Below are 12,923 nucleotides of genomic sequence, written 5' to 3'. Positions count from 1 at the left end.
AGCAAGACCTTTAAACAAGGATAAAAGAGTAAATATTTGTATATCCTGCTCTCTGACCAGGCTTGGAAAGCAGAACTCATTTTCAGTCCAATACTCTTATCAAGGAGGCGATTCTTTCCTGCAGTGTCGCAAAGTGGTATATATATGACCAGAGGATTTTCATCTTAAAGAGCTGCTACAGGAAAAGTTTCAGAACTGAGCAAAGTGAGCACTGATATAACAGCAGTTTTTTTGTGCATGGCCATAATACAAAATACGAAGTACATGCCAAAATGCAAATATAATATTACTTAAATTGTATTCTTCAAATATGGTTGACTAGCTGTTGGCAGCATTCTTATTAAACGCCTGGAAAAAAAAAAACTCCTTAAACCTATTAGACATTGCAAAACCTGAGCTGACTGACCATAATTAAATTGTGTTTTCTATCCATCTCCAGCCTTGCTCCCCAAAGATTCCCTTGTCCCAGAAATGTAATTAGGAGGCTCGGGATGTATGCACAAGTATTTGAATCTCCCACTGGAAACTGGATACAGCCAAGGAGTCTGATTCTTCCTATCAGGCTGGTTAATGGCAAGGTGAACACTGATGGTATCAAGGCAGTAACCAAGCTCCTAACACATTTAGTTACAGATTTTTGGCTGGGCAAGAGTTGCAGGTTTCAGGCATGGAAAATTTGCCTTAAGTTACTTTTTTTTTTTTAACGGTAGCTGAGTTTTAGCTTAGGTTGTATGTTCACAGACACTCAACAAAAAAACAATATAATTTAGGCTTTGCTTGCTTTTTTTTTTTCTGGGAATAGTTCAGAGTCATATTTAAAAGGTGTGTTGAGGCTTCTACAAGACTCCCTCTTTTGCTACTGACAGGAATTAATCAGTTGACTGATTAGTTGACTAAGTCCATATCTCCCTATTTGAAAGACTGCAGAGCTTGTCCTTTATTCCCCTGACCCTCTGAAAATCTGTATGCTGAGAAACCAGGTGCATATTTTAAGCTTTTTGTCCTTTTCATCTGGATCCTTCTTTAGGGTTTTCCTCTTTTCCTCTCTTTGCAGGGAATCTGGCGCATACCCGTGGATGAAATTGACCGCCCGGGCAGTTTTGCGTCTCATATGAACCGCTCTATAGTCTTACTGCTAAACGTGCTGTCACAGCTGAAGGATTACAACACCTTGCTGAAAGTCTCATCTATGCTACAGAGGACCCCTGATCAGGGAAAGTATGAGATATTTCTTTTAATCTGTTACTCTGTAAAGTTTTGCCTATATTTTGTTCTTTGTGTAAGTATTTTGGAGTTGATGGTCCTTGTGGGTCCCTTCCAACTCAGGATATCCTATTTTATTTAAAGACATTCTTACTTTAGGAAACAGTCTATAGACAGACTTCCATGGGAATATAGTGGAATGATGGTTAAATTTTTTCAGGGTTATGATTCCAGAATAGAGCCTGGAGTTTCTCTGCATGTCTGCTCTGAGTTTCAAGAGAAATGCATCTGCCTTAACCAGACTTCCAGATGCTTTCTGTACTGTGAAGGGATTCTCTGGTGGAACAGAGCATCGTGACTTCTGCACCCCTGTGATGGCCTCTTGCACAAGAGCCTTGTCCAGTGAGAGGTCACGGCCCAGGCATCCTGCCTTCCTGTAATCCCTGACTGACTGAACGATGGTTATGTGGCTACGGGCAGCTGATGCTATTTAAAAAGCTTATCCTATTCAGGGGTGATCTAATTTTAATTGTATTAACCCTAATTAAGAAAAAAAAAAGCCATTTAACATGAACTGTATACAGATTTATATCAATAGGAAGACAAAAATAAACATCTACAGAAAATACTGAAGCAATCGAGGTAAAATTCTAGTTGTTCGCTGAGCGGGAAATGTTGAAATTAGTCTCTGGCAAATGCTTGAGAAATTGACCTGAATGATTGATGGCAATAAGTTGGAGGCATTGAAGGTTTCTTGATGTATTTTTCTCGTGCGAGTGCATGTGAATTTGCATAGATCATAGTATATCTGGGAATATGTCGCCACATGTTCAGCAAACTCGAAGCCAAAAATATTTGACTTTTAACATATCAGAAGAACTGGACCATAGAAGGCTTAAATTCTGCTCTAAGCAAGCCCACAGTTGTACTAAAAATATTATGTTATTTATAAGTCTAGACTGAATTTAACAAACAAGTAATTTGATGTTTTGGATCAGCCAATGCCAGCCATGGTGAACTGCAGTCATTACAGGAACTTACAAATGTTCTGGGTGTGCCTGGTATGCGCCTTTAGCAAGCCTACCTAAACAACAACAACAAAAATCAGAACTAATGATGAGTCAAGTTTTTCTATCTTTTGTCTGAAAGAGAAAGAAAAATTTCTAACTTAATGTAATACTGTAGAGAGAAAATGTGTATTAAAAATGTCATCTTGCTGACTAAAGAGTATCCTTCAAAATTATTTACTTGATTTTAGCCCTCTCATTAAAACTATCTCATTCTGAAATAGAAAACCATTTTTCTATCACACTCAATTGGGTAGCATTGATTGCTGGAAATATTTTCCTTGAAAGTGGTCTAAAGCATCATAATGCTGTGAAGTTGCCATGTTCTAGTAAATTAAATGAAGCCGTAGAGTGAGTAAGTTCTACAGACAGAATGTCAGGTTTTTACAGTACTAAATAGAAAAAAGGTATTAGCACATCAGTGTTTTAGCTCTAAAAACCTAGATTTGAAAGTAACCAATATGACCAGCAAGAAGAGGGATTTGCTAATATCCTTAATATCACATGCCCAGTTTATCTAGAACATGAAAATCGCCTGACGGTTCGAGATAGCATTGTGTGACTAATTCTCTTTTTATGAAAGTTTTGAATAGAAAGTTAGTATTTGAGGAGCACAAATGGCTTGATAAAAGAAAACTGTAATCCTGGTTGTCTCTTTCACTCTGCAGTTTTTGCATTTCTCCCCTTCCCTCACCTACACTTGTAGATAGTGCTATCCACCTTTTACTTCATGCAGTCTTCTTTGATTATTATGGGGAGAGGAGAGGTGAGGGGAAACATGGTTAAAATGTTATGTTTCATGAGTTTACATGTACACATTTCTGTACACAATTTTCATATATAATATGTTTTCTTTGCTTTCTACTAGCATATTTAAAATAATTTTTGGTTTAAATCCCGGTACTTGCTTTTAACGTCACATAAACTTTTGGCAGTTAGCTTCATTTGTGCTCTTTTACTGTGATGCAGGAAGTACTTGCGTGATGCAGATCGCCAGGTTCTGGCCCAGCAAGCCTTCGTGCTTACAGTGAAAGTGTTGGAGGACACGCTCAACGATCTGACGCAAGTAAGGCAGCAGCGTGTGTGATGCTCATTGATTTAATAATTAGGTTTTCCTAGATTCAGTTTACTTGTTCCTAATATCTACTGAGGCTGAAGGGCTACATTACTATCACTTTTAATACCTTTTGTTTATATGCAGTTACACAGAAAACTTTCTTCCAGCATTGTTCTTTTTTGATTTTGAAATTCAGTAATAAATATAATGGTTGAGAATGGATTGCAGTAAGTTTGATTTGACTCTACCTTAAATTTTGAATAATAGTAATTACATGGGATATAAGAACTACTGCGTTTTCAGGTGGAGTCTATTGCAACTTTCATTTAAAATGATCTACAATTCCTCTTACAAAACAAAACTAGACAACTGGATTTTGCATGCCTGACAATTTCTAAATGTCATTTAGAAACTAATCAGTTTACAGAGTAAGATAACTGGAACTTGGAAGGTTTTTTTTTGTAAATACATTCAAGGAAGAACTTGTTCCTATGGGTTTTCGAAGTTAGCAGCGTCTTAAGGAACTTAATGAAAATGTCTGTAAGAAAAGGGGAAGTCTGTATGAAATACAGTTAGTTCATAAATCAGGGTGGAATAATTGTATCATTAGCAATATTTGAACAAAGGGATGAGGTACTGAGGTTTTCTATCTTTGGTCCATTACAAAAGTAAAGGTATAAAACTGAAATACTATAGCAGAGTTTAGCATACTTCATCTAGTAACAATAAGAAAGTTATGCAAGAGCAACCAAAGGAAAGATTCTGATATTTGAGGTTGATCTGCAGCTGCCAAAGGAACAGATGCAGTTTTGATTTTAATACATTAAAAATAAAATTTGTGCTACTAAAACCTTGCATTTCATTTAATGGGATTCCATAGTGTAGACTTCAGTTTAAAAAAAAAAATCATTGCAGATTTGGTTCAGCCTGTGCTGTTGATTCCTCTGTGGTGTTTAACTGATTAAAATACTTTAATTATAAGACTTGTGGCTTGGATTAATTAATTCTCAGGAACAAACAAGAATTAATATGGAATAATGTATTTTCTTCAGCAGAGGCAGTAATGTGAAGGTTCTTCATGTCAGTATTCAAGGTAGTATAGCTGTGCTGAAATGCTTTTTGATTTCAATAATAACAGAGAAGAATGACTTCTTTTATTAAGGTTTCAGAAGATCAGAGTTCCAAGTCTTCCAACCTTGCTTCAGGAAGGATGACAACAGACGTTTCTAATAAAACCAGTGCTGAAGAGGGCAAAGATGTCCTTCCCAAAAAGCAAGCTTTATCGGATGGAGTAGTACATAGTACTGAAAATGGAGTAAAAGAAGTGACCCAGGGACAAATTCCTAATGCTATGGACATATTGGAACATGATGACAAGAATGACAAGGAAATTAAAGAGCTCCCTAGGCCTGGTTCGGTTGAGCCTATGGATTTCGATGGATATTCTAATGACCCTGAAAAAATTGATTCTTCATGTAAACGCGGTGAGCCAGACCGTCTTCAGTCTGGCAGGAACTCAAAAGAGAGAGCTCAAGAGAGCCGGACTGCAGAACTTTCTTTGGAAGAGCTAAGCATCAGCTCAAAGCAGCAGCAGGCAACTAAAGGAACGGTTCAAGCACTACCTACAGAAGAACCTGTCCAGAGATCCAGCAGGAAGAGGAAATTACTTGAGGATGTAGATTCTGGGAAAACACTTCTACTTGATGCTTACCGGGTATGGCAGCAAGGTCAGAAAGTTATGGCCTATGACCTGGGTAAAATTGAGAAGATCATGTCTGAAACATACATGCTGATTAAACAGGTAAAGCATTCTGTTGTTCATCGTAATTTCTGTTGGTGACCTTAGAGATTATTAGAGAGTAACAGTAATCACCAAACCAAGCAGTATAAGGTTGGCCCTGTATCTGTTCAAAAGTTGAAGAGATAAGTGTCTCCCACAGAACCACTCTCTTGACAAGAGCGCTGCTGGGAAGGGGGGAGTAAGCCCCTCTGTGTTTTGGAACTCAAAAACCCAGTTCTGAATTGCTGAAATCAGTTAAGAGCCCTACTACCAGTTCCGTAGAGTTTGTTCATACGAAATGTTAGTTTGAGTTTAGAAAGAGTTGTATATCTTTAGTTACTCAGGATTATACATTTAAAGATCACTTTTCTGCCGTAGGAGTGCTGCTTCTCCCACTTACCATGTTCCACATCCCCATTTCATCTGAACGTAATTGGATTTGTAAATGATCTAAGTAATTATGACTTCATTAATTGTGATTCTCTGTTCAGGTGGATGAAGAAGCAGCACTTGAACAGGCAGTCAAGTTTTGCCAGGTGCATATGGGAGCATCAGCACAGAAACAGGTAAGCTCTGTGAAGTCCTTGTTACTTGTAACATGCTTTTATTATATTGTCTGTAAAGTCAAGTCTGTGGCTGAGTGCTTGCAGAAATTAGAAATACCTACTTTTCTTGTACTGTTGTCTAAGGATAAGTGGGGCCACATTACTGGAGGAAGCTCATCCCTTTTGTTAGGGTCATTACTACAGTTTGTCTTGCTTGAAGGTGAATATATATGTCCAGAAGCTTTTTTTTGAAAGCATGAAATAATCTTCAAATTGAAATACTTATGGCACACTACAATCTTCTGAATGTCCACATCATTCCTCAGCATTTCATGGATGGTAATTACTTCTCTCTGATCCCGTAAGGGCTAACAACCTCATCAGCTCTTCCCTTGCTGACATTGCACCCTGCTGCAGAGGTACCAAATATCTTTTCTTTCAGCTTGCATCAATAGCTCTGATTTTAACTCTTTTACATTACTCAATTTGTATTAGCTTGTAGCGTCTGGGTTTCTCCAGCAAACAACTATAGAGCTTTAAAGGGATGATGATTATCAGTCTTTAATGGGAAATTAAGCCAAGAAGAAAACTGAAATGGATCAATAGTGTGTTTAGTGGCTCGTTTTGTCTAATATTTCATTTTGCCATCATCTCCCGTAACTTCCTCTTCACATTGTGTGTTTTATGCAGTAGAAGTGTATGAGAAGTACATGGCTCTAACTGCTCTAGAGATAGCAACGTAATGCATTGCAGATTGTCAGCTACCAAAAAAAGTATTATGGTTGCAGAGAGGGGAGAACTGCCTGCTTCCCCATCACTTGCCTATGTGCTAATTTTCATAACAATTGAAGCACAACAAGTGTCTTTGAGAATTTCTCTCAATTTTTGAAATTTGACTGAGGCCTTTCTTCTGTAAAATACAGCTGTCTCTGCTTTGCTAAAACATAACCTTTTGAGGAGGCACATCTCACGCTAGCAATTTAAATATTGTCTTAATGTGACATGGATTTCAATACCTAATTCACCTGTCTTTCAAAACAAATACTTTTCTTAAACTTTCAGATAATTCTTCTACTTTATGAAGTAAATCTGATATCCATCACCAGACACTGCCTCTGTTCTTTAAATCTATTCAACCTAGCCTCAGATAATGTATGCCATTTGGTCCTTCCTTTGGTGTGTTCTGGAGATGCATTTGTCATATACACCAGCTAAAGCACAATGGCATTAGTTAATAGTTAATTAGTTAATAGTTAATTAGTTAATAGTTAATTAGTTAATAGTTAATTAGTTAATAGTTAATTAGTTAATAGTTAATTAGTTAATGGCTAGTTAATAGGAGGCAAAACTTGCAAGGTGAACCTCCTATGCTATATAGAGTTAAAGCCTTCCTTTTAGGTTTTTCTACCTATTAGAGCTGCAGGAAATTGAGGCTGTAGGTCAGCTCCTGCAGCAGCAAGGTTTAGACTTGTCTATTCTGCAACTCTGGGAAAATCAGATATTTCTATGTCTTCTGTGAAATATCTGAAACCCTTCAGAATCTGTTGTTGTTGTTGTTTGTCTCCATTTAATATTTGCCTTCTACTGGAGCTTGAACCTTGTATTTTCATGCACCATTCTCTTGAACCTCTAGGTACTTGTTCTCCTCATCTCATTCTGATGAATATTGTTTTACTGGTTATTATTGCCTTATCGAGGAGGGTACAGAAGGTTCAGGCTCTCAGAGCAGACTCTATTATACAGCATTTGTTCTGTACAAGATTACCCGCATACTAAATTTCTTCCTGAAATGGTGTCAATTTTATTTGTTAGGAGATGTGCCAACCTGTGTTTTTCTCTGTACTCTGTAGAAAGTCTAGGTCTTGAGTATCCATAAAGGTCTCCAGTTTTTAATACTGAAGTAAAAATTACCTTAGAGTGCATCTAATTAAAATGTGCATTCAGACAGTGCATCTCCTAGCAGAATAACATAAGAGGATGAAGAAAAGATTTTCATGGAGGTAACATTTTTCTCCAGTTTTTGCCCCTCAGGAAACCAGTAACATTTTTCCATCGAACTGTAGAAATGAACAGAAATGTCAGAAGAGGTATTGTAGTGAAAATCTTTCTTTGCTTGTCTTCTGGTATTTAACAGTGGTTTGCTAACAAATAAATATTGACTCAGAATGTTAAGATGTTTTTTAGTCTTAATAATTTATCTTGCGGAAAAATAGGAGACATTGCACTGTGATTTATGATTTTAAAAAGGAATTTGCCAATAAGCTTGTTTAAGAAGTAACGTTACTATTTGCTTTTTGGATGTATTCACCTTTTCAAAAACTGTGCAAAGCTGCGTGTATCAGCCAAGTTCTTTGCTGGGCCTTTGTGAAGGTTCTGGGTATGTGATTGCTGTGCCAGCTCTTCCAGCAAAGTCCACGGTTCCTCAGGCATGTAGCAAAATGTTAGAATGGTGAAAAACCTGCGCACAAATTAATCTGGAAATAGATGCAGTAGGTGAGCTAGTATTTAGCTGTGCTGGAGGCAATGAAATTTCCTGTTAAATCACTAGAAATAAAACATACTTCTTAATGTGATGCACTTTGAAGCCTGTAAGCAGTCCCTTTTAGGAAGCAGTCCCAACTAATGAGATTATCACGTTCTGCAGTCTCATTTTCGTCTATTTCTAGCAGATCTTGTTAGCGGTGTGAGGCTGTCCTACTGTTGCTAGTATAACACACTGAATCAGTGTGGAGACACAGGAATAGCTGCTCTTGCAGACATCTGTCTGTTTTCAACAGACTGGATCCTGTTTTATTTAAAATTGGCAAGTATTCGCCTCCTGTAAATAAATGATGTCATGCATAAAGCTGCCGCAGGCCAGAAAAGTGCTTTGTTATTGGATGGTTTGAATAGGTTTACAGGGCCTGTGGTTCTTCAGTCTCTTATCCCATGGAATTGCCGGCCAAAAAAACAAAAAGCGAGCACAAAACCCATCTTGATATATGTCTTCCTCTGCTAGTTGTTGTATTTTACAGTTCCAGACAGTATATGGTTTCTTTATGAAAGTTTTCATTTCCTACTAAATTAGGAGATATTTGAATTACGGCATTTTAGCTCTCTTCCAGACCAGTAAAAGTTTTTAACCTAAATATTTAACAACTCTTTTGATATCTTTTTATATGCCTCTTCAGGCACAAGCAGGAAACAATACGGCAATCAGTAAACGGAATTTGATGAAGTGGGTTATTATAATCCTGTGGTGAGATCTAATCCTTTTAATAGCTTGACAATACTGTGACACTTTCAATTCATTTCAGAAATCCTCTGTGGTCTTCGTGACTGAGGTAATGTTAACATGTTTTAGGCCAATGGGACTCAAGCATCCTCTTCTACAGAGTCAACCTAATACATAGGGAAGTGGCTTATAAAGGTTGGCTCCCAGCTTTGAAGAAGGCAGAAAAGGAAGGTAGTACAAAGCTTGCCACGATAAGTTCATATGCTCCTGGAGACATGTTAGAATGGAAGTATTCTCTATTGAAACTTGACATTTCAACAGAGAATTTAGATATTCTGTCATGAGATCATGCATGGTGTGGCAGCGTACCCTTCTCACGTCAGGGACAGAAGACTCCATTTCAGCCCTTCAGAGAATTCAGTTTTGCTGCTTGTTGTGTATTTAACTGCTCTTCTTGAAGTCACTGAGACTTTGTGTGACTAAACGAATGTATGCTGAGGATTTAACCAAATGTATTCTCAAACAATCCCATTTTGTAGTGTTGACCTAGTACTCTAGCCTACTGCACTATTTTTAAAAATAAGAAAGTAAAGTTCCAGAGACTGCTTAAATTTAGTTCAGACTGTGGCAACTTCCAGCAGAGGGTGTACAACCCTAAATAGCAACCTGTCAGGAGTGAATTGTAATCCCAAAGACATTTAATTTTTTATGCTAGTAAAGTCATGGAGGGAGCAGTCATGCAACTGGGAACGTTTGGACTGTGGTAGCATAGGCTGTGTTTGTACAGTGCCTAGCTGTTCTTTTGAAGCTGTGCACTGTGCAGATCTTGATGTGAAAGAGGAGCAGCAGCAGGGATGCCATAGTGATGTGCAACTGCATCCTTGAGTAGGAGTTGAATGAGAGGAAGAATAGAGAAAACATGAAATGCTCCATTCCACGTTTTTGTTTTACTTTGCATATTGTATAGACTGTGAACAGTTACTGAGCCAATTTCATTTTGCAGTTTCAAAAGTTTCTTTGGTTGACAGGGGGTGGCCAGAATTTCATTTTGTTAGAGGGGAAATGGGTTTTGTCCACTTGCTGAAATTTTTTTTCTAGTCTTGCCTGCTGGGCTGTTTTTATCTGAGGGAAGAAGAGTAGTAGTTCTGGCTGAACTTACAGGTTGTGGTGATGTTGGGGTTTTCTGGATTTGTTGTTGTTTAAAATAATACCTCCAGGAGACATGGCAGTGAATCACATTGTAAGAACACAGCATAGTTAAATCAGCACTTCTAAACAAGAACTGCTGCTAGAAGTAAGCCTGATTCCTCGGTGGCTGCTGCTTCCTGTGCCATGGTGTGTATATACGTGTTCCTCTGTGCTGGCACAGGCCTCTGTGAGGCTGTGCAGCACGCTGGGCTGGAGAGCAGGTGTGACTGAAAGTCTTTCTTCTCTTCGTGCATTTTCTTTTAAGTTCTTATTGAGAGCAAGATCTTTGACAGATGAGTATCAAATGGATTGAAACTGCTGCCCAGTAGCGGTCACTGTGTCATTAGTATTTAACTTACTGAAGTTACCTGAGAAATTATTTGACCAGTTCACGGTCAAACAGCATTTTGAAGGATGCTTGTTCTTTTTTTTATTATTTTCTCGGTCTGAGAAAGTTATTAAAAAGATTTGCAGAGATCCTGAAAGCAGTCAGCTATTGCTCTGAGTTATGAGATATATTTTTAGTCTTGCCAACTATGATTTTCATATGAAATTAATGGTCCCTGGAAACTGAATACCTAGGAGGCCTTGGTGAGGGAGAATGAAAGATTGAGGCAGACTAGGTTGACCTTGATGTAGCATTATGCTTAAATGTGTTGTCCTGAGGACTGAGGAGGGCCAGCAGAAAACAGTTTTGAAGCTTCCAGATAATTAGGGAATTTCTAATAAGCCTTTTCACTGACTGCCTGAAGTCGGTCATATTAAATTCTTCGTTTTATGTATAATGATGATGTCCGATGCCATTGAAGACAAGTCTGCGTGGGAAAGTTATTGCAGCACAAGCTAGGATGAAGATTCATAATACACAACATATTCCACTAGTGCAAGTGGAGATACTTCAGTGTAAGAATACCTTTTTTTTCTTGTCTTGCAATTTGACAAAGTATTTCTATTACTGCAAGCTTAATATTGAGTGCTTTAATACAAAAATTACAGCTTTCCTCGGTGTTGAAACTGTCATGACAGGTAGTTTGAAGAGAAGAGTGAAACAAGTGAAACTTCTGTGGTCATGCATTAGGGTATACTGTGCATCATCAGTCCTGAGAACTGAATTTATGTGGAACAGCTTTAAAACATTGCAGACATCAACATTGCACATGTTTTTAACATCTAAAAATACAGTAGTGTTCAAAGGCAAAGTTCCAAAATGCCACTAAGTCTCTAGTCCTGTGCTGTGACCCTTGAGAATATGGAACTGAATGTAGAAAGTCCTAGGAAAAGATAGCGTTGTAGCAGCTGAGCGTTTCTATTGGCTCCTCACCATATAGTATATCATCTAAATGTCATGAGAAGGGACTGTTTCAATGTTGCTGAGTTATTTAAGACTCACTGCTGTCTTAGCCAAAAAATCCTTGTTCTGGGACCAACTCAATCCCTGAAGAGCAAGAGAGAAAAGAAATTTTCAGCCCCCCCTTTCCTGCTCCAGCTGCAAAACCTCGAGCTCTCCCTGCACTGTTCTTACAGATAAAATCTTGCTTTTTGCCCATAGCTCTGCTCTCCTCTTCCTAAGTACCACATCTGTGACCACCTTCTCCCTCTTCTTGGTGCCAACCTCTGAGCACTCTCCTTGCCTCCCCTTTCTAAACCTGCAGTCAAAACTCTTCAGCAATTTTTAATATCAGATCTAATTAAACATGACGCTTCATGAAGAAGCTGCCACTAGAATCAAAACAAGTAAATTTATTATAAACACAAAGGCACAATCGGGTTATGCAAATCAGCCATGTCTTCAGGCTCCTGGCAGGCTGCCAGTGTGATCTTTGCTTTTACAAAATTTTGCCACCTCTGTAATAGAAAAGCAGTATTTGTGGAAGAAAGGCAGCGATTTAGTGCTGCTGCTTCCACCCTTCTCTAGTTCCAAAACAGGTATCAGAGGTCTTGGTTTCTTCTTTCACCTGTGTGACCCTCCCTGGTGCTGGCAATGGCTAGTTTTCAACTGCTCCCTCTCAGTGAAGGATTTTAGGGAAATGCAGGGAATGAGCTTGGTGTATGGAGCCTGTAGCTGGAACCGCACACAACCTCAGCAGCAAAGTGCTTAGATTGACTCCTGAGCACCAGCCTAGTGAAGTTCCAGTCTCTGCGTTAGACCTTACAGTGAGTGTGACGTTTTGTTTGGAACAGAATAAAGATTGTCTTCTGTGCATGAAGGTAGAGGGCACTTCAGTGGATTTTTCCCCTTCTGCTGTGGAATGCAGCCAGCATTGCAGCTACAGTCTTTTAGGCGTTTTTCTTCAGGGAGAAAACTTGCGAGTGACTTGTTTGAACTGCCTTGAATGTCTAGAGCATTTTCTTCTCGAATTCTCACTTAAAAAAAAAAAAAAAAAAGCCATAGCAAGCTGTTCTCTTCAAGAAACAGAGCTAAAAGCCTTCTATAAAGGTGCTTTGCTGGGGATGGGTGGAGATAAGTCAAATATTAAATAATTAGGAAATAATAATCTCTAGTTCTACCTCATGTGTTTCCCCCCTTTTGTTCCACCCACATGCTGCTAATTTTCATCTTTTCTTCCTGCACATCAAGACGTCAGAGACTGCTTACAGAGAAAGTTGTTTTTCCTGAGTTGTCTGCATGCTTTATTAATGCAGCAAAGATGACAAAGGAGGAGGAAGGCGGAGGTGAGGATCGAGGGGACGAGAGGACGAGCTTTTTCATGGTCTCACTCCTACCAAAGGGTGACCATTTTGTTCACTGTTGCATTTGCCAGTTGCCATGGCATCCCCCTCTCACTCTATCCTGGAGGTGTATTCTTGATATAATTAACAGCTCTCCTCCTTCTGTCTGCTGCAGAAAGCAATCATTAAGTGAACATGA

The 12,923-nt window shown here is 38.6% G+C and overlaps 1 protein-coding gene across 6 annotated transcripts in view; it reads left to right on the top strand.

The window, feature by feature from the left end:
* The window catches only part of CABIN1 (calcineurin binding protein 1), a 110,141-nt gene that overhangs the window by 76,278 nt on the left and 20,940 nt on the right, over positions 1-12,923 (top strand). For all 6 annotated transcript variants that reach the window (XM_040577705.1, XM_040577703.1, XM_040577707.1 and 3 more), the window contains exons 32-35: positions 1,055-1,218; positions 3,240-3,336; positions 4,490-5,128; positions 5,599-5,673. In XM_040577705.1, the coding sequence (XP_040433639.1) occupies positions 1,055-1,218; positions 3,240-3,336; positions 4,490-5,128; positions 5,599-5,673 (975 nt within the window). The remainder of the gene's footprint in view (positions 1-1,054; positions 1,219-3,239; positions 3,337-4,489; positions 5,129-5,598; positions 5,674-12,923) is intronic.

Source organism: Cygnus olor, chromosome 17, assembly GCF_009769625.2.
Source record: "Cygnus olor isolate bCygOlo1 chromosome 17, bCygOlo1.pri.v2, whole genome shotgun sequence".
Classification (NCBI taxonomy): Eukaryota; Metazoa; Chordata; class Aves; order Anseriformes; family Anatidae; genus Cygnus; species Cygnus olor.
This window is presented reverse-complemented; position numbering and strand designations above follow the sequence as displayed.